Raw genomic sequence first — 22,745 nt, 5'->3', positions numbered from 1 at the left:
GGACTTGTCAGAGCATTGTCAAGCAGTCAGTAGGCCGGGGTAGTGCATCCTACCAAATTGATCCTGGTATCCATACCCGCTGTTAGGATGTACCAGCCTTTCGGGTGGTATGCCTGCCAATATCAGTATATTAATTGGGCATATTTGCAGGTCACACACAATGGTAAGCACCTGGTCCTTATGGCCTTGCCCGTAACAGATGGCTGCGAGGGGCTGCTTTTCGTGGTCGGGGTGGAGGCTCCATATTCGGAGACTATGGTCAATGCTCACGGAGGCGAGAATGGTCGGGTCTATCGGCGATATGGCGAGATCGTTGACGGACTGTAGGATGTTAGGAAGGCAGCTCGCCGCAAGCGACAGATGATATCCATACATCGCCATGGCCTATCAGCGTCTGGGTGCAATGTCAGTGGATGCAATACAATCAGTGATATGGCCCGTACTGCTGTGAGCTCCCCGGTCTGGACATTCAAGACCTTGATGCGAGAGTCTCCTGTGACGCAGACGAGCGGGTCGCCATTTTCAGCCTGAGACCATACGATACTGTTGTAGTTGACCTGGTGATGGTTAGACAGGTCGCGCACAGAGGGTACGTGCCTACTTTATCGTCGGACGTGCCGTGTTCAGTAGTGGTCTCGTCATCTTCAAACCACCGCAGGATCTCGACGGTGCCGTTGCTGTCAAGTTTACACCGACATATGATGGTCTTGGCCAATCAGTAGACGGCAGACTGCACACAGCGTGATACATACAAATGGACCTCCGCACACGGCAAAAACAGGGACTTGGCCGGGAGCGGTATAGGGATAGAAGTCTACGTCGTAGAACTGAGCTGCAACGTGATGAGTATTGCATGGAGTGACGGCTGACGCGCATGCTTCCTGACTCACTAGAGCTCAGCCTAGACTTGGTTGGGGCCTGTCGAGGAGTTAGTGGTGGCTACGCGCAGGACGAGAGGCATGGGTTACGCCTAGTCTCAAAGTGGCCCTCAGCGAAGGCAGTTCAAAGTTGCAGTCCATCTTGGCGTGCATACCATGGGAAAGCTCGGAAAGCACAGCCGTAATGGCTGATATGCAGGGCGCGGGTCTCGTGAGGTAGCCCAAGTGCAAGGTAAGTGCAAGGTTGTGTGTGCCAATCGGGGGTTAGAAAGAAGCGAGGGCGAGGGACAGGGCTTTTAGTGTCATGGAAATTAAGCTATCACTTGCAGCAAACAGGTGAAAGAGAGACATGCGGCGAGCAGCAGGCGGACGGAGGTGGTGCCGCCAATCAGGCGGGGGCCCGCAGGCGGAGACGGCGAAGCAGTGGAAAGAGGCAGCGAGGGTGTTGCATGTGGCTTGTGGCGTAGTTTGGGGAGGATCGTCGATGATGTTGTTCGGTTGAGGGCTTGGGATGACAAGTAACAGGTCCGTACCACGCGCCGCTAGACCCAGTGCCGGGCGACCAAGGCAGGGACGACCAAGGCAGGAGACGCGCAGGCCGGGCGATGCTGTGGGCAGCGGCAATCGCCTGGGTAGGCACGGTAGGTTTGCCAGAGCGCTGGCGGAGGGGCATCCGCTCGCAGTTCGCAGGCTGGCCGTGGTTGTTCTGGTGGCGCTAGGCTAAAGTTTGCATGCAGGCACCTGGGCGGCCATGGAATGGATATGGATATGCATCATCGACGTCGGGCGCGCCAAGGCCAGTCGCATGGATTGACAGTTGGGCTTTCAGCACACCCGGCGTGTGCAACTGCAACGCGCGGAGGCACGACTCGAGGCAGTCCTGAGTCCTGACCCGAGTGGCCTGATGCGCACTCCTTCGACCAGAGGTGCAGGGCGACTGCCGGTGCCCCGCGCCGCTGCCGACGAGCTGCTAACCGCCGTTGCGCACACGTCTCGCGTCGATCCTTGGGCGTGGCAAGGGTGAGCAGTTCGTCAGCTCACTTTCTGCACCTCTCTTGCATGCCACGCCGCCTGTCGCATCCTCCACTACATCCACCTGTCGCAACCGTCCTCTTACTTACTCGCTGCGCCCGCTCTTTGGCCCGCCTGCCGACACAGACGCTGCTGAGCCCGTTGGCGCCCCTCCGGTCCCGCCATTCTGGCCGTCGTCACGCTTCCGCTCCTTCTCCGCTGATTTATTTATGCACCCGACCCAACTGCTCGCTGCTAGCCCCTTCCGGCAGCCCAAGTCCGCGACCTTTCTCATATATTTCCTCGCTGCTGCCCGCGCCTGCCCTGTCGCGGGTGAGGGGCGCCTGCTGCTTCGTGATCGCCCATTACATCATAGCTCCTGACTCGTATACGTTTCGACCTGCCATCTGCATCCCATCCCATCCCATCCCACCCCGTGCTCTGGTCGCACCGCCTGAACGGCCTCTAGACACCTTACCCGCACCTGTGCGCCTCTGTGCCACCTGGACCCTGCCTATTTGACCCGCCTGTCGTCCCTCGCCTCGACTGCCCGACTTGCTCTTATTTCCACCGCCCGTCCCAGACCGAGTTATTAGATTCGACAGACCAGGGCGCGTGCGGTAGAGCAGGAACGACCACCACCCCCGTTCTTGCTACCATGGATACCACCTTCATCACCATTCACGGTTTGTCACGTCGACCCTGCCTTCTGCCTGCCAATTCTCACCCAAGACAGACCTCTCCGATGACGCCCACATATTGTACTCTTCCGACTCCATTGTCGACATCCTCGGTCACACGCCTGACGAGGTAGTCAATCGGTCCGTGTGGCAATTTTTTCATCCAGAGGAACTCCCTCTGGCCAGGGCCCACCACAGCCGCGGCGTAAGACTGGATAAGGCTGCTGTCTTGTCCTACTGCCGCCTGAAGAACCGCCAGGGCGAATGGGTCGGTTGTGAATGCTGCTTCTCCGTCGTCTACGATGTCCTCGTTTGCTGCACCAGCATCTACAGACATGGCATGCAGAGCCAAAGTAAGTCTTTTAACCCGTTTGGGCCCTGCGTCATGCTGATTCCAGCCAATCAGAACGCGCAGTCGATGCTCCTATAGTGCGCAAGCTATTCGCCTCGTCGCCAAAGGACCCGCGCTACCACATGTTGTCTCACCTGTCCAGCAAGTTTGACCTCGGCCCCGATGATCAGACCCATGAGCCGCGAGCTGCCTTGTTCCTCAACAGGTTCACGCGTACCCTGACCGTCATGTACGCAACCAGTGGAATCGAGCAAATCATTGGCATCTCCGGAGAGGCTATGAAGGGACGCAGCTTCTATTACTGCATTGCTCCCAATTGTCTTGAAGATGCAGTCCGCTGTCTCGAGTCAGCCAAAGGCAACGATTCCATTGCATACATGCGCTTTTTCTTCCGGGACCCGCGCCAGGACGATGCGCCTGAAGCTTCCTCGTCTGAGAGCGAAGATGACATCATGACGGATGTTACGGGCTCCGACGACGAATCTGAAGGCGGAGTGGACCTTGACGGCCATTCCACGTCCAACGGCACAAGACATCCGTCAGACTCAAACCGCACCACGGAGAACAGTGAAGAGCGGTCTGCGTCGCGCACCAACTCTGGCGGGAACAATGACCCCAACAATACCCACCAAGCCATGTTCGGTGGATCCGCTGCCCGCTCGTCGTTATCGTCCGTGAGCTCGCCTCGTTCCGAGATCCGCGACGATCCCATCGAACTTGAGGCTGTCATATCCTGCACCTCAGATGGCTTGGTTGTGTGTCTACGTCGTGCCCGCCCAATGTTGCCAGACACCATGCCGGTGGCCCAGACAGCACAGCAATACAACGGTATCTACGCCGCGCCATGGGCAACACAGCCCGTGTTCCATCCTGCTCCGCAGCAAATGCCCCAATACCCTCTTGGCGCTCGGCACCCGGCCATGGTGCAGGCGGGGCCGTCTATGGAATTCCAGAACAACTTCATGCAGAGCATTCGCGATGTCGCCGTCTTTGCTTGGGCACTTACTGGCATCAACGGCAGTCTCGTGGACTATGCTCGCGGTAAGCCACTAGGGGAGAGTCAGCCGCCTGAGGGCTTCCCGGTCTGGAATCCTTTGCCAGACCCTGGGTTTGGCAAACAAGCATCTGCGGCACCATCGGGCTATGTTTCGGGGTCCAATAGCTCCTCGAGCAACGATCCATTCGGTTTTGGCGACCCGGGCCTCCGCTGAGAGCTCAGTTTTGCACTTTTGCATCTGGCCAATCCAACACAGAGTAGGTCGCGTGCGACGCGGTGTCGTTAGCGACAATGACGAGCGCGACCTTCTCGATGACTCTAGGCTGCCACAGCATACGACTTTGATGATGGACGATGTAGACAGCTTATGATTTAATGCGAGCGAACAGCGCGGAATATACCAAGCCATATTGGGCTATGTTATCACCATATGGTACGATTTTTTGGACCTCTCCTCTCCTTGTATCCCAGATGTGTATAGCAGTTAAAAAAACTCAATACCTTCACGTGCCTTTCCGTTCTGGGTCTTTTTCTCTTACATGTCGTGCGAGTAAGGAACGCGTACCGTCATCCTTTACTGATGGGGGAATGAACGCCTCGAGTTGTGCCATTGACTATGAGTGGATGTTGTTCTGCTTACATGCACGTAGTCCTTGGTCTTACGACGCGGCGGGGCAGTCGCATCCTGAGCCATTGCCAAACTTCAAATTACGCGTCCGAGTGGGCACATGCAAAAGCATATGCCTGGTCCGTTTCACAAGCAGATTGTACGGTGGCCACATTCCCAGATGCATAGCTAGATGAGATACAAGACAGATGAGCTTTGTTGACCTTTGTCGCCCTTGCGATCATCACATGAGGTCACCGAACCCTTGCAAAAGACACAACTCTTTGTCGTAGCATCCCTTGAGGCCGACTTCTAGCCGCCTTTCAGCGAATAGCAATCTCATGTCTACGCCACAGCCACAGAAACGTACCACCATGATTATGGCGTACATGTCTCATCCTGTGCTGTTCTTTTCGCCAATTTGGCCGCTTGGTCTGTTTACGATCCCTTGTTTGCAGCGCCCCTGCCATGATAGGTTGGCGTTTTGCGTCTTTGAATATTGATTTTCACTCTGGTATCTTCGTCTTCGTCAGCCCCACGGTCCTCTTTTCTCTTGAAGCTTCCGTCGTCCTCTCTGCACGTACGGAACCATTCTCAGATTTCATACTGCTATCTTGACGATCGCAGCACTGATGATGTTGTCCCGAGTTTCTGTACTCTCCATCTTGTCTTTGCTGTTCAGCCTTCTCCCTTCGATATGTCTAGCGCAAGGCAACGATGGCCTCAGCAGTGACAGTCCTACAGCCTCGTTGAGCACAGCAAGCGCGTCAACCTCGACGAGCTCTGCAGCTGCGCAGACACACACTATTTCAGTCGGTCTAGCGGATCACAAATTCAGACCCGAGTCGACAAATGCGAGTGTAGGTGATGTAAGTAGAAGTTTCATTCGTCATCTCGATCGGGCCTCCGTACACATATCAACAGATGAGGAAATACTAACTTGCTAAAGATAATAGAGTTCGCCTTCTATCCACTAAATCACAGTGTTGTCCGCGCAGAATACGGCTACCCATGCATCCCATACGAAATGACAGGGGAGGGTAAAACTGGTTTCTTCAGCGGTTTCGAGCCCGTCGACACTGTCCTTGATTTCCCACCCACCTACAGCATCGAGATCAAAAACACTGATCCCATTTTTTTCTACTGCTCAGCACCAGGGTCTTGCATAGGCTATGGCATGGTGGGCGTTATCAATCCGAATGCCACGACGAGCATCGATCAACAGTAGGTTTATCGGTACGCACTGCATGTGAGACATACACTGACTCAGTACACCGTTATTTAGACACAAAATGGCGCTTGACAGCAGTTACATGCTTAACCCTGGCGAGCCCTTCCCACCGGAGAGTACTCACAAGACACCCGGTGCTGGCCTCACGAACAACGACACCCAAATTGATCTTTCAGCGGGCGCTATCGCAGGCATCTCCATCGCAGGCGTCTCTGTTTTCGTCATCGTGGCCCTCCTGTACTTCTTTTGGTGCCGCACAAAGAGCCTGAAAGACGAAGTCGACCAAAAAGCAGAAGTAGCTGGAGCTCCCCGTCTAGATCCAAATAACAGGGGTCCACCAGCCATGGTGGAAAGAGGTCCCAACCGTTCTACTGCCATGGCCGGCAACGGAGGTGACTTTTATCATCAATACCCGCAGAGATCTATGCTATCGTCGCCCATGGCAGATCCCGCCTATCCACAGTACAACTACAACCAACCCTACAAATCGGCAGCACCATCTTACTACATGCCACAGCCCCCTCCTTCGCATTCACCGCCACCGCTACCGACACAGCAGTACCATCCCCATCAGTATAAATACGACATCAACGCACTCGTCGAGCACCGCATGCATACGTTACCTCCCATCCCACAGCAATCCCCACTCAACATCCACGATGCACTCGCCCACCGCTCCGTAGGCAGACCATACGAACTCTCACCCTTAGGAGATTGCATGCGCAGTCCTCCAAACGACCTTCACCACGATAATCACGACTACAACCCCAACTCGAACGTTGCCGGTGACACTGACGTTATATCTCCGGCTCCTTCCCTTCATCGTTATGCATCACCACCACCACCACCTCGCGTCCTTGACGAGACGATACCAAGTTACTACGAAACGGTGTACAGGCCCGATCCCAAACATATTAATGGCATGGGGACAAGCCCTGTAGAGATGGACGGAAGGGCTTTGGCGGGGAATGTCACGCCGGTGAGAATGGTGGCAGCGAAGTGGGAGGAGGTTGGGGAGAAGGCTGTTGGCAGTGGAGGGGCTTAGAGGGCATGAGTGGTTATGTTCTTATGCTGCCGGTTGTACTTCTGCCTTTTTCTTTTTCTTCTTTGCCTGGTATTGGTTAGACTATGAACACAGCCTCTTCTTTTACACAGTGGCGCTTGATACGAGGGCGAACCTCAGAGTATATTGATTTGAGTTCTTGTTTTCATTTCGTCTCAGCTAAACACAGACGCTCAGCAGTAGAGGACATGGCTTCGCTACTAATCTCCAACCCGCACGGTAGAGGAGGACGGGGCTGCCCGTCTTCTCGACTCTCATGTTCCTCGTTTCTTAGATGCCCAGCGCGAGAGCCAACCAATGCCACGCCAGATCCTTCCGTACGTAGATAGGTAATGTGTGTTTGCATGTAGTAGAAAGCCCGTTGGAAGTATCCCGCTTTTTTGAAAATCCCCATCAAATCAATGTATAGTAAACCCGACCGAACACTTCAAGTCGTTGGAAGTAAAAGATAAGAAAGAAGAAAGATAGATAGGGAAAAGTGAGAAAACAAAGGATCGTTTGACTTGTAATCATTACATGTTGTTACACTCCAAAAGGTAGAATCGAAGAACCACGGGTCGCCCGGCGGCCCGCAAGATGGTTCTGAAAAGGAGCAAAGGTATCGTGAATCATAGCGCTCATGTCGAAGTGGAGGTAGTCGTCATAGTAGGCGCGACGGATACCTCAGACGGCTTAGCCTCCTCGGCAACTGGTGGGAGGATCGGTTCGACAGCCTTGGGTGGTGGTGAGTTAGTATTTGGCAGGCTAGCCGTCGATAACGTGGGTGAGCTGGTTGATTGCGATTGGGCCAATGGAGGTGTAGCGTTCGAGCCAGTCGACTGCGTTTGCGCCAGCTTGGTTTTTCGGTTGCGGTTGGTGTAGTCGCTTAGACTGAGCTTCTTGCGTGCCGGCGCAGGCTTGACGGCGTTGTTAACGGCAGGCGAGAAAGGCGATGCAATGATTGAGATGCCTGGTGATTGCGCGACTGCGCTCTCGTTGAGAACAGACGAAGTCGATCCAGGTGTAACGGCGCGGTTGCTGCTAGTGTTGCCAAAATCAAGCTTCGAGGGCATTTCGACGTGTAGGTCTGCAGTCTTTGGTGTGAGACCGGTGATGGACTTGGGCGATGGTTCAGCTGGCGTCGAAGCTGACCACGGAGGATCGGGTGGCTGTATCGATGGCTGTGGAGCTTCCTTGGGAGGCTCTGGTGCAGTCACCTCAGGTGCTTCCTCTTGTTTTGGGTCGGAGGCCTTGGGGCTTGTGTCCTCGGGTTCGGTCATCTCCACGTCGACCGTAGGCTGCGGTGTAGGCTCCTTTGCTGGTGTGAGCTCTTTGTGTCTTGTATCGGGTACGGGGTCGGTAGAAATGTCCATCGCTGTGGGCTCCTCGAGCGGTGGAGATGGGGGCAGCGGCGACGGCTTGTTCGACGATACGTCCTTCAAAGCTGGTGATTTGGCCTCCACTTTAACGGACGTGGACCGCATTCGCTCCCGCTGCAACTTGTCTTCTTGCGCTTGCTGCAAAAGCTTACGCTTGAATGAAAGTGGTGGTTTCATTTGGCGTGGCTTGATGCAAATATGGGATTTTGCGTTATTGTCTTCGATCGTTTGCGTCGACGCATCGACATAGATTGGCTTCGGACGGGGTGGAGGACGGCCATTCGTCTTTGTAGAGCTGCCTGACGTTTTACGTGCTACACCGTGACTGTGTTCGCGGTGCCGTGCCGACGGCGAAGGTTCGGGGTGTCCGAGTCGTCTCTGTGTATCTGCATTAGCAGGGGGAAGCGAGTAGGTGGATAAGCGTCTTACCGAAGAAGAGATGCTCGGCGTGTTCAGGTTCGATCCAGCACTCGTCCGTTTCCTTTTGCCTTTGTGCTCATCGTGATCAAGCTTCTGAAACAGGAGTTCTTGGTGTTGGATCTTTCTCTTTTCCCGCTCGGAAAGTTTGTCGCCTTCCAATGAGAAGTGGGTTGCTGGTGTGATGTCACGACTGCTGGATTTGTGTGAGCCAGACGTAGAGCGAGCGTCCATTTGGTCTTCATCGACAGCCTCACGGTTGACTGTTTCGCTACCAGCACGGCTGTTGGTTGCGTGGCCTGTACTCATTGGAGAGATCTGTGACTTTTTGACCTTCTTGCCCTTGGTCTTCAGTGTAGCCGGCTCTGTAATCGTATTGCGACGAGCGCGTTCCAAGAGGCACTCGTTGCCGCTGGATGTATCGCAAGCGCAACCTCCAAAGTTTGCCAAGACACAAGACACCCACGGTTGTATCCTCCTAAACCCTTCTTTGGCACCGTTGGTTACGACCCTGAGAAGCTGTTTCTTTACCTCGGAATCGATATCCCAGCCGACTGTGAGTTCCTCGCCGGGGCTGATCTCGCGCGTCGCTAGGAAGGAGAAGTGGTAGTCGTTACTGGAGTCAATCAAGATCTTCATAGACATGTTGGGGTTGCAACTTCTCCGGGCGTATCGGAGGATGTTGCCTTCTCGCCGTGTGTCGATGTATATTGGCAGATGGGGTGGGAAGAAGACGAAGGGTTCAGGGTGTCGCAGCAAGTCCCATCTGTTGGAAGCATCGGAGTAGTAATCTGCCTTTCGACCGATGAGACCTTTGAGCTCTCCAACATAGCCACCATCTGGTACCGGAGTTTCGGCGGTAATGAAGTGCCATTGTGGGTGCAGACCATGCGCTAGTACACCCGAGTCGACATCTGTCTGTTTCACAATCTCTGGCGCAGTTGTCGTTTCGAGTTCCTGGATGGTCATATCAATGCGTGAGAAGATGTCCTGTGGCTTCTTGCCTCCGCTTGCTTCGGCCAATGCTTCGGGGTCTTGTAGCCACATGGCAATATCGTTTGCGACATCGATTCGGGTGTAAGAGTTGGACTCAGCGGAGGGTGGTTCTGGTTGCCGATAGAGATGTATGAACTCGGTTGAGTAGTCCTCGGTAGAAGCCTCTGGGTTAGTGGGTGACTTCATGGGACTGTGGCCATTGAGCATGACTGAAGCGCCTCGTTTCCGTGATGTTGGCACGAGAGCTGGCGCTTGACTAACGACGCCTACGGAACCCGATGGACGATGGTTTGTCTTTGGACGCTTATTTGGCGGTGGCTGATCTCGTGGGCTGCCACTTTTGCGGTCGGGGGTATAGTGCAGGTCCCCATTGGTTTGCACTGGCCATCCATTGGGTTGTCCAGGGCCATGGGTGTCCTTGGTTCGCTTCTTGGGGTTCTTGGCGGAGGCTTTCGGTCTGCCCTTGCGCTCGCCGATGCTGTGTACTTCCCTTCGGATGCGTTGCTTCTCGGAAGCGCTTTTTGCGTCGATAGCTCTGGGAAGGCAGTCGGCGCATTCGTGTACGTCGGGGACGTGTTGGGCAGACTCGTAGTAACACACGATGTGCTGCCACGTATCGCACTTCTCGCACAAGACTGTGTTGCCGTCGTCATCTGAGTATCCGCAGATGCATTTTATCGTGGATGACTCTTCGTCCTCAACGGTGGGTTCGAGTGGAGGCGAGGCGGTCGCGAAGGTGGGTGGTGGTGGGCCAGCGTAGAGGGCGAGAGGAGCCGGCTGATGATCAGCATACGCCTGAACCGACGAGACGTCTGTCATAATCTGGCAATGACGCTCGCTTGTGTGTGGTGTCATGTAGTGGGTGCTCAGGCTCTGTGTTCGTGGGATCGCATGACGCCCAACGCGCGACGAGAGAGAGCAGGGCGAGCGACGGCGACTCGAGACGGATCAAGTGACCGCCGTCAACGGAGTGCCGGGCTTTGTGACGAATGGTCGAGCTACACAGAGGGTGTGGCTAAGGGGAAGAGGGTTGCGTGTCGGAGCGCAGCGTGTGCGGATAGGGAGCAGGAGGGCGATGGGGGCTCAGGAACGTCACTATGGGCGTGGAATCGAAAGCCTATCATGAAGAGAGGGTATTGAGACTGCGTGTGTTCGAGTTGGAGCGATGCGCCGGCAGGCGAGGCAGGGTGGTGAGGGTGGAGGGCTCGAGGCGGCTTCGGAGGGAGGAGTTGGCTGAGGCGTGCTGTCACAAAGGAAGCGGCGCGCGCACAACGAGAGGCGAGGGCGTCGACAGTCGGTGCGACTGTGCGGTTAGTACTCCAGATGGCGACGGCAGGGCAACGACGGCATCAGGCGGTTGGGGAGTCAGAACGGCAGTGGAGAATCGAGCGTGCGAATGTCCTGAGAATGAATGGCCCCAACTCTCGCGAGCGAGAAGGGCTTAGCTTGCGAGGCCCGTGCACCACCAAGGACATGGCCAGGAGTGAACGCTAGATGTAATTAGTGAACGAGGGGTTACAGCAAGTGCGAGATCAAATTCGTGGCGCGAGGGGCCATGTCGACGCCCGAGCAGAGGCGCCGCCTAGACAGATATCCCGTGGCTGGGACATGCGAGATGGCCACTGGGGCAGCATTAAGAGGACGATGAAAATGCAAACACATGTCACGGCCTGGTGGTTTGGGCAATGGATGTGACGAGAGAAAGCGGCGGAATCCTGGAGGCAGGCTAACGCGGCCGGCGAATGAGAGCGCGGCCGGCACGAAGCCTGCAGGCGCGCCAGGCCCGATGCAGATGGCGCTGGTCAGACTGCGTCGCGCGCAGATCAAGTTCGGAGGGCCGAGCGCCGTGCCAGGTCCCAAGGCTGCGAGGACATGTAGGCCCAACGTTCTTCTGTGCTTCATTCCACGTCTCTTGAGTCGCATCAGCATGGCGTGCTGTGTCTGGGTGCGCGGTGCTGGCACGGAAGGCGCGAGCGCGAGCGGCTGGTCGGGGCAGGCGCACGCATGCGCTGAAGCGAATAAACAACGATAAGGGCCCCGCCTGGAACGCGATGAAACATGCTGCATTGCTTCGCCACCCCAAACGTCATCAACGGCTGGGGTCCACCGTCGCCGCCTGCTATCTATATGTCGTCGACGCGGAGTCTGGCTGTTGCGCCCAAACGATAACCAACTTCATCCGCCTTGTGTCCTCCGGCTCCGCACCGTGTCCTGCACCTGCACCAGTCGCGTCACCCGTTCCGGTTCCTACCAAACAAGCAGGCGACTGCACATGTCAACAAACATCAATGCGCCACTAACAATGCAATCGCAGCAATAGATTCTGGCGGCAAGTAGCGCTTCTTAGACAGCACCATTCTTGCCCGAACCGAGTTGCGCCGGCGTCGATTCTCAACCACCGTCCTCCGACGTCTCATTCGTTTTTGTGATTATAAATAATGGCGCATCCGCCTTAGGCTCAATATCGAAGATTTTGAAGTCGGCAAGGAAAAACAAATATCGTCTGAGGAAAGATTGAAGGCAGGAGCGTCTGTAGGAGCTGTGTTGGTACCACCGCAGGCATGGGACAAGATCCTAGCGCCATCCATGACGGACACACAAGGAATACGACAACATAAGAAGCTATGAGTCGAAATGCGGCATTCATTGGAGGAAGATGACGATTGAGGGCTGAGGGCGTTGTTACTTGTCTACCGAAAACACGTCCTGCTACTCTGGTACCGATTATGGACGGCTCATTGCCTCCAACGACGATTGCATGCCATGTCAATCATCCGTTCACGTCTCTATGGCACGAAACTCGTCTCGCATTTCGAATATCCTCTAAACAAATTGAACGTGAAAGTATACATAATTCTTGGGATATTCTCATTCGATAAGATTCAATAGCGTGTATGCAGCAAATGCGACACAAGTGTTATTGTCCCTTGGCAATATGAAGCAATTAGTGCTTGTCAAATCGGTCAAAAATGCGTTATCGAGAAGATGTATCGAAGGCTGCGGTTGCATGAGGACTAGCCAGGCCGCCAAAGTTATTGTTCTAGCGGTGAAGGAAAGGAAGGACTTAAGACGAAGGGGTTCAGGGAGGAAGTCTGATGTACTGTTTCTAAACGAGGGCAAAGCGCTACAAATAGGAAGATGGATAACACCGACACATCCTGATGGCATGGCGCCGAATATCAGCGTCCTTCTTCTAGTGATCGCGCATGCGTAAAGCTCGCCTGCAAATCCCTCTTACTGTCAGTCACTTCGTTCCACTGGGTTCATCAAGTCAGCGATATACACCGGCGGCATTCATCTATGGGTTATACCCACTGAATTATGGTTTCCAGCCATCTCATCTTCTGTTGCTAGCACCTTATCCTTCATAACGTCCGCTTGCGCCTCTTCCTTTCCGTAATGTTGGGTGTGTACAGCAGTAGGAGATGAGTGTGACGACGGTGCTCGCGCCCACTCTGCTATGGTGGTGAGAAGTGAGCGGTAGAGCCATCTTGATCGACGCTGGTGTGGTGAATTTGTCTGTTCCTCCATGTTGCTGGGCGAAGATGTAGATGAAGTCGTTCCCGAAGATGAGATCGATGTAGACATAGGCATCTCCACCGCCGCATGCGAATACTGACAAGCGAATAACGAAGGAAGGAGGAAACCAAGCATCTGTTCTGACTCTTTCTCGAGCCCAAGCCGACGATGTGATCTAGTGGAAGTTTTCGAAGAACGTTGAGAGGCTGGTGATTGAGGAGGTCAGAAAATGAAGAGATTCAGCGTACATAGATACCTTCTAAGCATCCAAGATCCGAGTCCTGCGAGACACATTCCTATATACCCAAACGCCTTGGCCCCAAAGTATAGTGGCGGCGCAGCAGCAGGCAGACAGATCCCACCGTACAACGTCATACATGGCGTTCTCCCCCTCCCTAATCTGACATTCTACAGCCAAGGTTTCTGCGCCGCATCCTAATTTAGACACACCTAGGGTTATCGTGTCTTTTGGCCCTCTCCTGTACAGAGCCGCACCAGTCGGAGAATTGTCAAGTACGAGCGCTGATAAGCTCATGCGGTCTTGCTCATTAGCGGTAATAAGCGCGACGCGTGAGATTTGCGAAGCATAGCGCTGGATGTCCAGGGGCAGCTGTGACGATGTCGCGATGCTGCATGTGGAGAAAAAACAAGGAGGAGCAATATCGGCAGATGACTGACCCGATGCAACGGTTAGTGGACATGGCGAAAAACAAAAGAGAAACAAGGCTTGCGAAGCAGGTATCACGAGGTACATTGTACGAGCAAGAGACATGTCATAATGTACGATGGTTTCTTTATTCGATTCTACTTCGAACCACAAATGTTATTCGGGCAGTCCTGTACTTCGGCAGCCTCCCAATGTATATAATACAGTGAAAGCCGCTCAAGGTGCCTCCTGATGCTGTCCCTTCATGCTCTCATCGTGGCTTTGTCGTCAAAGTATGCTTGCCAGACCAATACAGCCCCAAGGGCAATATTAACACTCATATCCAGACGTCAAGGCTGGACCTGCTCTCCTCTCCGAAATTACCCAGGGTTTTAGAAAAGGCATCCTATAGCTGCTCTTCTTTTACCCTAGTGACTTCCTCCCAGAGCTGCTTTGCGTTTTCGGCTTTCAGCTGTCGACAGTCAGTTGCATTCTATCTTTCAGACCAAACAATGTACATACCTTGAGTAGGTGCATCTCCAATTCACCCTCCAGATTAGGCGAATTGAAGAGCAACCGGGTATCTTTCGGCTTGTCACCCTGTGCATCGCCTCCAAATACCAAGCTCTTTGTGACCGCAGCATTTAGCAGCAGTCGGTGGGTACCTTCAGCACGGAGGACAAAGCGAGCCTTCTTGGGTTCATCGACCGTAATGTTGAACTTGAATGTTCCCACGCCACGCTCTTTCCACCCTCTATTTGATCCTTCGCCAGACATGTTGTAAAGCTTTGCGCGGCCGGCCCAGATGGTCTCTTCGCCTTCTTCACCAGTCTCGTGTGCTTCAGGAAGGTTAACAGGATGACATGAGGTGGCGGTGATTGGCTTACGTTGTTGCGAGAGGAGCGGCTGACTTGACTGTCGCTCTTCCTTGTCTGTGTTCTTTTCTGGGTCTTCGTCGTCGTCGCCCTCTTCATCATCAGAAGCCTCGCCGATTGCAGCAGCACCAAAAGGCTTCTCTTTCTCCTTGAGACCCTTAATCTCCAAACTGCCACCAGGAGCAGCGAAAGAGCCTACGGGCTTGGCTCCGCCGAAGCCTCCAAAGCCCCCACCCAGCGATCCGCCAAAAGAGCTGCCTCCAAACCCGGATGTACCAGAGCTTCCCAGTGCTCCGAAGCCACCACCTGATGGCGTTGAGGAGGCTGCGCTTCCTGCGAAAGAGGACAGTTTGGCCGCGCTTGCCCCACCGAAAGGCGAGCTAGAACTTGGTTTAGAACCAGCAAGGCCCCCGAATGGAGACGCAGCTGAGGTTGCAAAGCCGCCGAAGCCAGATGACTTGAACTTTTCGTCCGACGTTTGAGGTAATGATTCGGCCTTATCGGAAGTCTTCGGCGGTTGAGGTTTCGCTGCCATAGCGGCAAAAGGCGATGCGGCGGAAGTGTTGGCAAACCCACTGCCTGGCGGTATCTGGCTCGAGCGTTAGTCTTTGACATTCACGCAGCGCTAGTTAGCTTACCTTGGTCTTCGACTCTGTTGTGTCCGTTGTTGAATCGGCTGCTTCCTTGTCTCGTAACCGCTTGGTGTCTCGCTCCTCGCCTGCCGACTTTTCTGCAGGTTTGCCATTTGCCGAGGCGTCTTCCGCCGCTTCTGCGCTAGCATCTGTATCCTTCTCGACTTGATCGCGTGTGCGCTTGTTTTTGGGGCTTGTTCCGGCTCCTGGGGCCTTATCGGCCGCAGTGGTCGTGGATGTGTTCTTGTTGGGCGATGTCATCTGCTCGTCCCCGTCGTTCTCTTGGATACTTGAGATAGTACTTGGAGAAGGCTTTCCGGGCACACCAGCCTCCAGGTCGGCTGTGATGTCCCTTGACCTCTTGCGCGCATGTCGCTCAACCTTCTTTTCTGGGTGCTTGTCCGCTTCGGCTTCCTCTTCAAAGTCTTCCCGGCTGCGCTTGCGTCGTAACCGTCCGCGCTCGCTGTCTGAGCCAGAAGCGCTGTGTTCGCCAGCTTTAACGCTGCCGTTGGGTGCGTCGTTCATGGGCCGATCGGAACTCGGGACGGGATCCGATGTGGCCTGCGCATCGATCTGTGTGTCCTTGAGCTTTTCCCTAACATTCTTTCCTTCGCTATCGCTGCTCTTATCGCTCCGTGCTGGGGACGTGGGCGCAGCTTTGGTGGTGTCGTCGGAGGCGGCAGCAGCTGCAGTTGTCACCTGCGGCTTCTCTGGCGCGTCTGTCATGGTGCAGGACGGGTTGTGTTCCAGGCGTGGGGTATGTTGGGAGTGCGCTTGGTGGATGGTGTAGCAGAGTAGTAGTAGGAGTCGCAGACGTTGGTGCGTGAGAAGGCAGTTCTTGGGCGGTCGCTGAAATGCCTGTGTGGTTTGAGGTTGTGAATTGAGACAGTGCAAGCTTGAATAAGGACAATAGCAACTATGCTCCGCGGTGAAGACCAAGTTGCGGTCGACGGCAGGGACAATCGCAGAGGTGGTGCTCCGCGAGGCTAGTGGCGACCTTGTGGGTGGACAATGCAGCGTGATGGCTCGTTGAGTGTGCGGTGGGCAGACGATGTCGGAAAACAGGTGCAGATATGAGCTGCAGGCTTGGATTGTCGAGCGGACGGAAGCAGAGCAGATGGGCCTTGTGGTTAGTGGAGTCGGTCAATGCGCTCTAGTACCAAATTTCCACTACAATGCGCCGAATGCAACAGTGTCTAATTACACCGTCGAGTCCAGAACGCTACTGTAACGAGAGGAATGCAGGCAAGGCGCGCCGTGTGTGTTGAGCGGTTAGGGGGCCGAGTGTTGGCGCTTCAGTCGGCGGTCGTGGTCGAGTGTGTTGTCGCTGCAAAGACCAATGACGAAGTGGGGAAGACAGACGGCTAATCATGAACACGGGTAGCAGCAACAACAGCGTCTACCGCTACTTGGGACATGTACATCAAGTTTACTGTAGACGTCTAATAATTACTACTGATTGTATTGGAATGGATTTGTGAGGCCCATGAATAGCTATTTCTACAGCTTGTCCGTAACGCCAGATACCCAGCCAAACACTTTTGCATGCACGACAATGCTGCACTAGCTGATGAAGCACAGGCAGCCCAGAGCAACATAAAATACAAACAAAGGGTATACTGCGATGCCGACGCGGTTCCTTACGACTCCAGAGCCGCCCATGATGCTCACTCCCGCTGCTAGCGACCAGGCGATGAGAACGAGGTAGACGGGGATGCGCACTATCATGGGTATGCCGACGGCGCTGAGGATGGAGGCAATAACGAGCGGGAAGAGCGTGTAGCCGATGATGGAGATGGACTGGAAGAAGGCACTGGACACGATTAGCATGTAAAAGGCGTAGGTGTGCAGAGTGGACGTACATGTTGCCTCCCAGCAGCTTGATCTGCAGCGTCACAACTGCCTCGCCTATCCAGACCATGGCAAAGACGCCGGAAAAGACCAGGTCCTTCTGGTCGCCCTTTGCTCCCCACGAGAGGAACAGGCTCAGCAGCAGGCAGAAGATGAGCGGGCCCCAGAGGTCCCAGTCGCGCAGGCCCTCGCTCATGCCGCCCTGCAGAATAACATCTGCGTCCGGCCATCGCCCTGCAATGTTCCTGAGCCCGCCGCCAAAGCCGTCTGCCTCGCCGCGCTCTGCGGCGCCAATGCCTCCCCCGCGCTGCATGATGCCGCCCAGCAGGTACTTGGGGTACAGCACCTGCTTCATCTTCTCCCAGATGGCGAAGATGTCGCGGGACAGCGTGTCCCATACCGTCTCGTCGATGGTGTTTGTGGGCGCACGGCGGTCTTCGCCGGGGATGCTCGACGTCAGGTACGACTGCGTCTGCGCAGGGTCGCGCTGGATGTTGCCCGTCAGCGGCGCGCGGTCCGACGTGCCCTGGAGAGGATCGTCGAGGTCATCGAGGGTAGCTGGTGATGGTTAGCCTCGTCGCCCGTCTCGTCTCGCAGGCAGGTGTGGATGCGACGCACCATCGTCCGGGTCTATCAGGTCACGCTCCACGGCGTCGCTGTCATAGGGGTTGCTAGTTGCGGCACTTGGCATCATTGCCGCCATGGTGGAAAACTGAAAACCCTGCGTTCACGGGTCGCGGACTAATGCTCCAATCGGCAGCTATCGTGGGTTGTTGGAGAGGCTCTGCTGTCCTCAAGCCTACGCGCAAGCTCTCGGGGCCTCACGCCTGAGGGTGCGCTACTCGACTCGGCTAGCATCCCGCCAACGGGGAAAGCTTGAGCGGCTTAGCGTGCAGCCCTTCACTGGCCGGGCGTCACTCCCACCGTCTAGCTCGCGGCCATGCATACTGCCCCTGCGGCCGTTTCGCCGTATTTCGCACGCGGTATATATACACCTAACCACCATCGTCCGCCCTAGACACACTCCACACACATTTTGGCCATCATGACGGACCCCGTTTTGAACGACATCTCCCACAGGCGCTTCAACCTCCTGCGAGGAAGCTGGATACTAGTCTCGCCCCACCGCACCAAGCGACCATGGCAGTAAGCATATCAGTGATACTGTTCACGGGACGACATACTGAAACCCCACAGAGGCATGCAAGAGTCGCCGTCCAAGACAACCCTCCCAGACTATGACCCAAAGGTATCCCTTCGCCCGGACCATGTCTAATATCATCCCGAAATTAATCAACCCCAGTGTTATCTATGCCCTTCAAACACGCGGGCAAATGGGGAGCACAACCCCAAGTTCGACAACACTTTTGTCTTCGTCAACGACTACAGTGCCGTTATGGAAGAGCAGCAAGAGTACAACCCTGACAACAAGGACGGATCTCTCGCTTCTAGATTACTCCGTGCCGAGGCCGTCACTGGAAAGTGCTATGTCATTTGCTTCTCTCCGTCTCACAACCTTACTCTGGCCGACATGTCGCCGGCGGAGATCGTCCCCATAATAGAGACCTGGACGAACATTTACGTTGCACATCTGGACCCAAAGTCGCCCCTGGCCAAGCTTGCGTCTGCCACTACTATACCACCACTATCACAGGGCACTCTCGCAGTTCCAAATGCTCAGTATCGGTATATGCAGATCTTCGAGAACAAAGGCTCGGCCATGGGCTGCTCAAATCCCCACCCACACGGCCAGGTCTGGACGACCACATCCCTACCGGAAGAGCCCGCTTTAGAACTGGTGCAGTTGAGCAAATATCGCAAAGAGAATGGAGGCGCCCATATGCTCGTCGACTATGCAGAGCTGGAGTCGACACAGAAGACCCGCACTGTGTATGAGAACGCGAGTTTCTGGGCTGGTGTACCTTACTGGGCAGTATGGCCGTTCGAGATCATGATTGTTCCTAAGCAACACAAGCGCTCGCTGGTAGACTTCTCCAAGGAGGAGCGAGCGGAGTTGGCTGAGTGCATAGCGGAAATTACGAGGCGCTACGACAACCTGTTCGAGACCCAGTTCCCCTACAGTAAGTCTAAAACAGTCATAATAGAGAGACATAGCTAATGAGGTTGAAGGCATGGGTCTTCATCAGGCTCCTCTCACTGGCACAGCCGACGAGATTGAGTCCAGTCATTTCCACATTCACTTCTACCCCCCACTACTGCGAAGCGCCACCGTTCGCAAGTTCCAGGTTGGCTACGAGATGATGGCCGAGCCTCAGCGCGACATCACCCCAGAGCAGGCTGCAGAGCGTCTTAGGGCGTGCGATGGTGAGCTTTACCGCAAGAACCTCGCATCTTCGCCAGACACCAACGGCGTAAACGGGGACCACTAGAGACCCGGCGCGTACTTATTGTTCAATTTTGCTATCACATGCACATAGGCCAGTCGACACAGAGCCTGGTTGGTCACATACTAAGTGCACGAGCTATTGGAGATGGGAGAGTAGATACCCAAGAAGACGATACACGATACACGATAAACGTAGAAAGTTGCATAAAGCGGAGTGCTGCAGCGGCGTTGGCAGGCATAACAGTGCATTACATTATCTTTTCTCGAATACACGTTCAATCTCAACTGTATCACATACTGTGCGCATGGCCTCGTGAGCAACCGCACCATGTGCTGTGTCCCGCTAAAAACGTCATGCCGCGGATGCTGCCCTGCCCCACCATGATCGTGCGAACCTGATCTCGACCCCGCGCTACTACCACTCGGCAGCAAGCCCCCAAGCTCTCCTTCAACTAGTTCACCGACAAACAACCACCACCACCTACCTCCCTAAACACATCTACCACCGTAAGATTACCCCACGAAGTAATAGACAAGAAGCTAACAGCAGGACTCCAGACCAATATGCCTGGAGCCAAGTACACCGAGACCTACAAAAAGGTCAGCGCCATGGGCGAGAAGCTCAAGGCGGCTGGAAAGCAGGGACCTAGCAACGATGAGCAGCTACACGTACGTGTTTTCTTGTTTACCCTCCCTCGCACTCTCTCCCCTTCTCGTATATTCGCTATATACCACACGAAGTCCAGATGCTGACAGTCGGTTGTGAATTCTAGTTGTACGCGTACGCCAAGGTAGCAGAGGGCAAGGACTTCAGCGAGGCCAAGAAGCCTGGCATGTTCGATCTTGCTGTACGTTTCTGCATACCTTTCCTATACCTTCGTATCCTCCGTCACGACGTACCGCCTGCCAGCCATACATACCGGTCCAATCCCAACAAACGTACGAGGACAATAACTGATAATATGATTAGGGCAAGGCCAAGTACAACAAGTGGAAGGAGGTTGATGACGCCGGTACCACCCAGAAGGAGGCCGAGGACAAGTACGTCGAGTTGGGCGAGCAGCTATTGGCCAAGCACGACAACTAAGTGCGGGTGGATCATCAAGGCAAGACTCATGTGCGATTTAAGTATTGCTATGGTTATACCATCGCCTATATATTGTTATAAGGATCAACGATAAGAAGTGCCTCATCGACATATGTGTAGTACATGTGCTTCGGAAATGCAAGGGCCTGCATGCGCTCGGTACGGAATCTGAGTACCGGAGCTCAACGTCCATAGCCGGCCCAGGCGTGCCCCTCTATGTCTGGCTCCATGTATTGCATAGTAGCACACCAAGGCCTCTCATCAGCCGTATAAGAACGAAGTGGTAAGTCGTATGCCATGCGGCAACCCACGACTGTCATCTTCTTCTCTTCAGCTGCCGTTCCGCTGCTACCATCATCAAGAGCATTGAGACTCTCGGGACCAGGCATATCCTCCCCAAAAACAGGAACCATGATGACTTCCTCCTGTGTCTGAGCACACAAAGCAGGCCAGACAACAACCCCTGCCTCCCACGACTGTATCCAGATCTCATCCTTCTTGTTCACCACATCGCCCCACGCTTGCTTGCTCAGGTTTGCGCTCGTCACCATTGCCCAGTCGATAGTCTTGTACTCTTCGCCACTGAAACGTATGTATGTTTTGATATGTGGCGCCGCAGAGCCACGATGCGCTTCCTGTCTTGCTGGACCGTTCGAGGACGAAGAAGACGCGTGACTCCAGTGGCATAGCATCGGATGCATATACTCCAGTTGTTTCTGCTGCTGCGCTGATTGAAGTTTCCAATGGATTGACCCACCAGATGCGTAGCCGTCAAGAGAACCCCGGATTTCCTCTGGAGTTGGGAAGATGACACTGTACTTAGGAGTTCGCGACTTTCCTACGTTGGACTCACGTTTGGCGAAGAAAGATGAGGCTTGCGTCGAGGAGGGTGACTGTTCACCGGAGTTGGCTACCGCTGTTGCCGAATGGGATGCAAGCACTGACTGGAAGTTCGAGAGCCATGTGGGCGCCGCACCCAGTGTCGCTATAGAGGAGATTTGCGTCACGATATGAGGGCGCACAGAGTCTCTGGATCCTGTAACAGGAACACGAGAAAGCACCTCCCTCAATCCTAGCCACCCAAAGGAGGTTACCGAAGGGCTAACTGCAGCGGGCTTCTGTCGTGATGGTGCACTTCCGATGAACGCGGCTCTGATACTTGAGAAATCATAGTCCCGAAGTTGCGTAGTCAGTCCTCTCAATCGTTTCTCGTATGCACTCAAATATCGGAGGATATCAACTTTGAAGCGCTCGCCGCTCCCAATAGGGTGAACTTGAGGAGAGTCTGGCTGGGATGGCGTTGCTTGAACCAAAACAGGTAACAAAGGCGACTTCCATACTGCTTGAGTCATGTTGGCCCAGTCGCGATAAATCATATTAGCTGTATGGATAATGATTTGTGCAGTGTCATCATGGCGAAAGAGGATAAGCATCTTCGTGTGGTGAGTTCCGAACGGATCCGGAATGTAGGCGCTCAGAAGCTCGATATTCGGATACCGCTCCGCTGTTTCCTGGATCATTGTCAACTCCTATCAATACTGTGCGGGCAAGAGTATTCACGAGTAGGGCGATCCTGTTACCATCATCCCGCTTCCAGAAACCATGCACGATCTTGACTTTGATCAAGTCTCTCACATCGCTGTCGAAGTGCTGCCTGGATATGGTTAGCATCAGGACTCGAGCCGGAAGCTGCGTTTAGTCTCGGCGATAGATACGGTACTTACATGACAAAGTCTAAATCGAACAGAAAGTTAAAGTTCCAGCATTCCTTAATCAACGGATCACCGAGCAAGTCCGACAAGCACACAGCATCGACATTCTGATGTGCCTGCAGCTTCTCGATTTTCGTCAGCTGTATTGGCGAAGGACAATATCGTGGTTCCCCGGTCCTGTCGCCATCATGATGTGGTGTAGCTGGTTTGGCTGGTCCCGACGCCAATGCTGGTTTCGGTACTCCATCGAAACTCCAAGTCGGCGTAAATGACGGTGGCTCGGGGCTTTTGCGCCGCGGTAATGGTGGGCTGATTGGCTTGTTGAGTCTTGCATGATGGTCGGACTTCGTGACTTCTCTGCTCGAGGAGTCGTCATCAAGCTTGCGGCGTTTTGATGGCGGGGCATCACTAGTTTGTTGGGACGCCATTACGGTCACGGCGCGATGACGGCAATGCAATCGCGATCGATTGTAGCTCGGCGCTGTG

The 22,745-nt window shown here is 54.5% G+C and overlaps 7 protein-coding genes across 7 annotated transcripts; 4 read left to right on the top strand and 3 right to left on the bottom strand.

Moving 5' to 3' along the window:
* Positions 1 to 2,547: 2,547 nt before the first annotated feature.
* Positions 2,548 to 4,132, top strand: J4E90_000803 (uncharacterized protein; the record flags this gene model as incomplete). The annotated part of the gene is made up of 3 exons (XM_051430398.1): positions 2,548 to 2,575; positions 2,626 to 2,922; positions 2,976 to 4,132. The coding sequence occupies 3 exons, from the start codon at positions 2,548 to 2,550 to the stop codon at positions 4,130 to 4,132; spliced, it is 1,482 nt and encodes a 493-aa protein (XP_051295885.1).
* Positions 4,133 to 5,817: 1,685 nt separating this feature from the next.
* On the top strand, positions 5,818 to 6,801 carry J4E90_000802 (uncharacterized protein; the record flags this gene model as incomplete). Its single annotated transcript, XM_051430397.1, has 1 exon — positions 5,818 to 6,801. One exon carries the CDS (start codon positions 5,818 to 5,820, stop codon positions 6,799 to 6,801), a length of 984 nt encoding a protein of 327 aa, XP_051295884.1.
* Positions 6,802 to 7,436: 635 nt separating this feature from the next.
* Positions 7,437 to 10,409, bottom strand: J4E90_000801 (uncharacterized protein; the record flags this gene model as incomplete). The annotated part of the gene is given in 2 exon segments (XM_051430396.1): positions 7,437 to 10,385; positions 10,401 to 10,409. The coding sequence occupies 2 exon segments, from the start codon at positions 10,407 to 10,409 to the stop codon at positions 7,437 to 7,439; spliced, it is 2,958 nt and encodes a 985-aa protein (XP_051295883.1).
* Positions 10,410 to 14,161: 3,752 nt separating this feature from the next.
* On the bottom strand, positions 14,162 to 15,988 carry J4E90_000800 (uncharacterized protein; the record flags this gene model as incomplete). The annotated part of the gene is made up of 4 exons (XM_051430395.1): positions 14,162 to 14,227; positions 14,278 to 14,594; positions 14,643 to 15,219; positions 15,269 to 15,988. The coding sequence occupies 4 exons, from the start codon at positions 15,986 to 15,988 to the stop codon at positions 14,162 to 14,164; spliced, it is 1,680 nt and encodes a 559-aa protein (XP_051295882.1).
* A 673-nt stretch (positions 15,989 to 16,661) lies between these two features.
* J4E90_000799 (uncharacterized protein) lies at positions 16,662 to 17,807 on the bottom strand (the record flags this gene model as incomplete). Its single annotated transcript, XM_051430394.1, has 4 exons — positions 16,662 to 16,667; positions 16,934 to 17,075; positions 17,125 to 17,671; positions 17,732 to 17,807. The coding sequence occupies 4 exons, from the start codon at positions 17,805 to 17,807 to the stop codon at positions 16,662 to 16,664; spliced, it is 771 nt and encodes a 256-aa protein (XP_051295881.1).
* A 351-nt stretch (positions 17,808 to 18,158) lies between these two features.
* GAL7 (galactose-1-phosphate uridyl transferase) lies at positions 18,159 to 19,503 on the top strand (the record flags this gene model as incomplete). The annotated part of the gene is made up of 4 exons (XM_051430393.1): positions 18,159 to 18,259; positions 18,311 to 18,362; positions 18,417 to 19,194; positions 19,244 to 19,503. The coding sequence occupies 4 exons, from the start codon at positions 18,159 to 18,161 to the stop codon at positions 19,501 to 19,503; spliced, it is 1,191 nt and encodes a 396-aa protein (XP_051295880.1).
* A 521-nt stretch (positions 19,504 to 20,024) lies between these two features.
* Positions 20,025 to 20,547, top strand: J4E90_000797 (uncharacterized protein; the record flags this gene model as incomplete). The annotated part of the gene is made up of 3 exons (XM_051430392.1): positions 20,025 to 20,129; positions 20,234 to 20,308; positions 20,431 to 20,547. 3 exons carry the CDS (start codon positions 20,025 to 20,027, stop codon positions 20,545 to 20,547), a joined length of 297 nt encoding a protein of 98 aa, XP_051295879.1.
* Between the last annotated feature and the right edge of the window lie 2,198 nt (positions 20,548 to 22,745).

The sequence above is a fragment of the Alternaria incomplexa genome, assembly GCF_024043165.1.
Source record: "Alternaria incomplexa strain BMP 0042 chromosome Unknown scaffold_1, whole genome shotgun sequence".
NCBI classification, from domain to species: domain Eukaryota; kingdom Fungi; phylum Ascomycota; class Dothideomycetes; order Pleosporales; family Pleosporaceae; genus Alternaria; species Alternaria incomplexa.
This window is presented reverse-complemented; position numbering and strand designations above follow the sequence as displayed.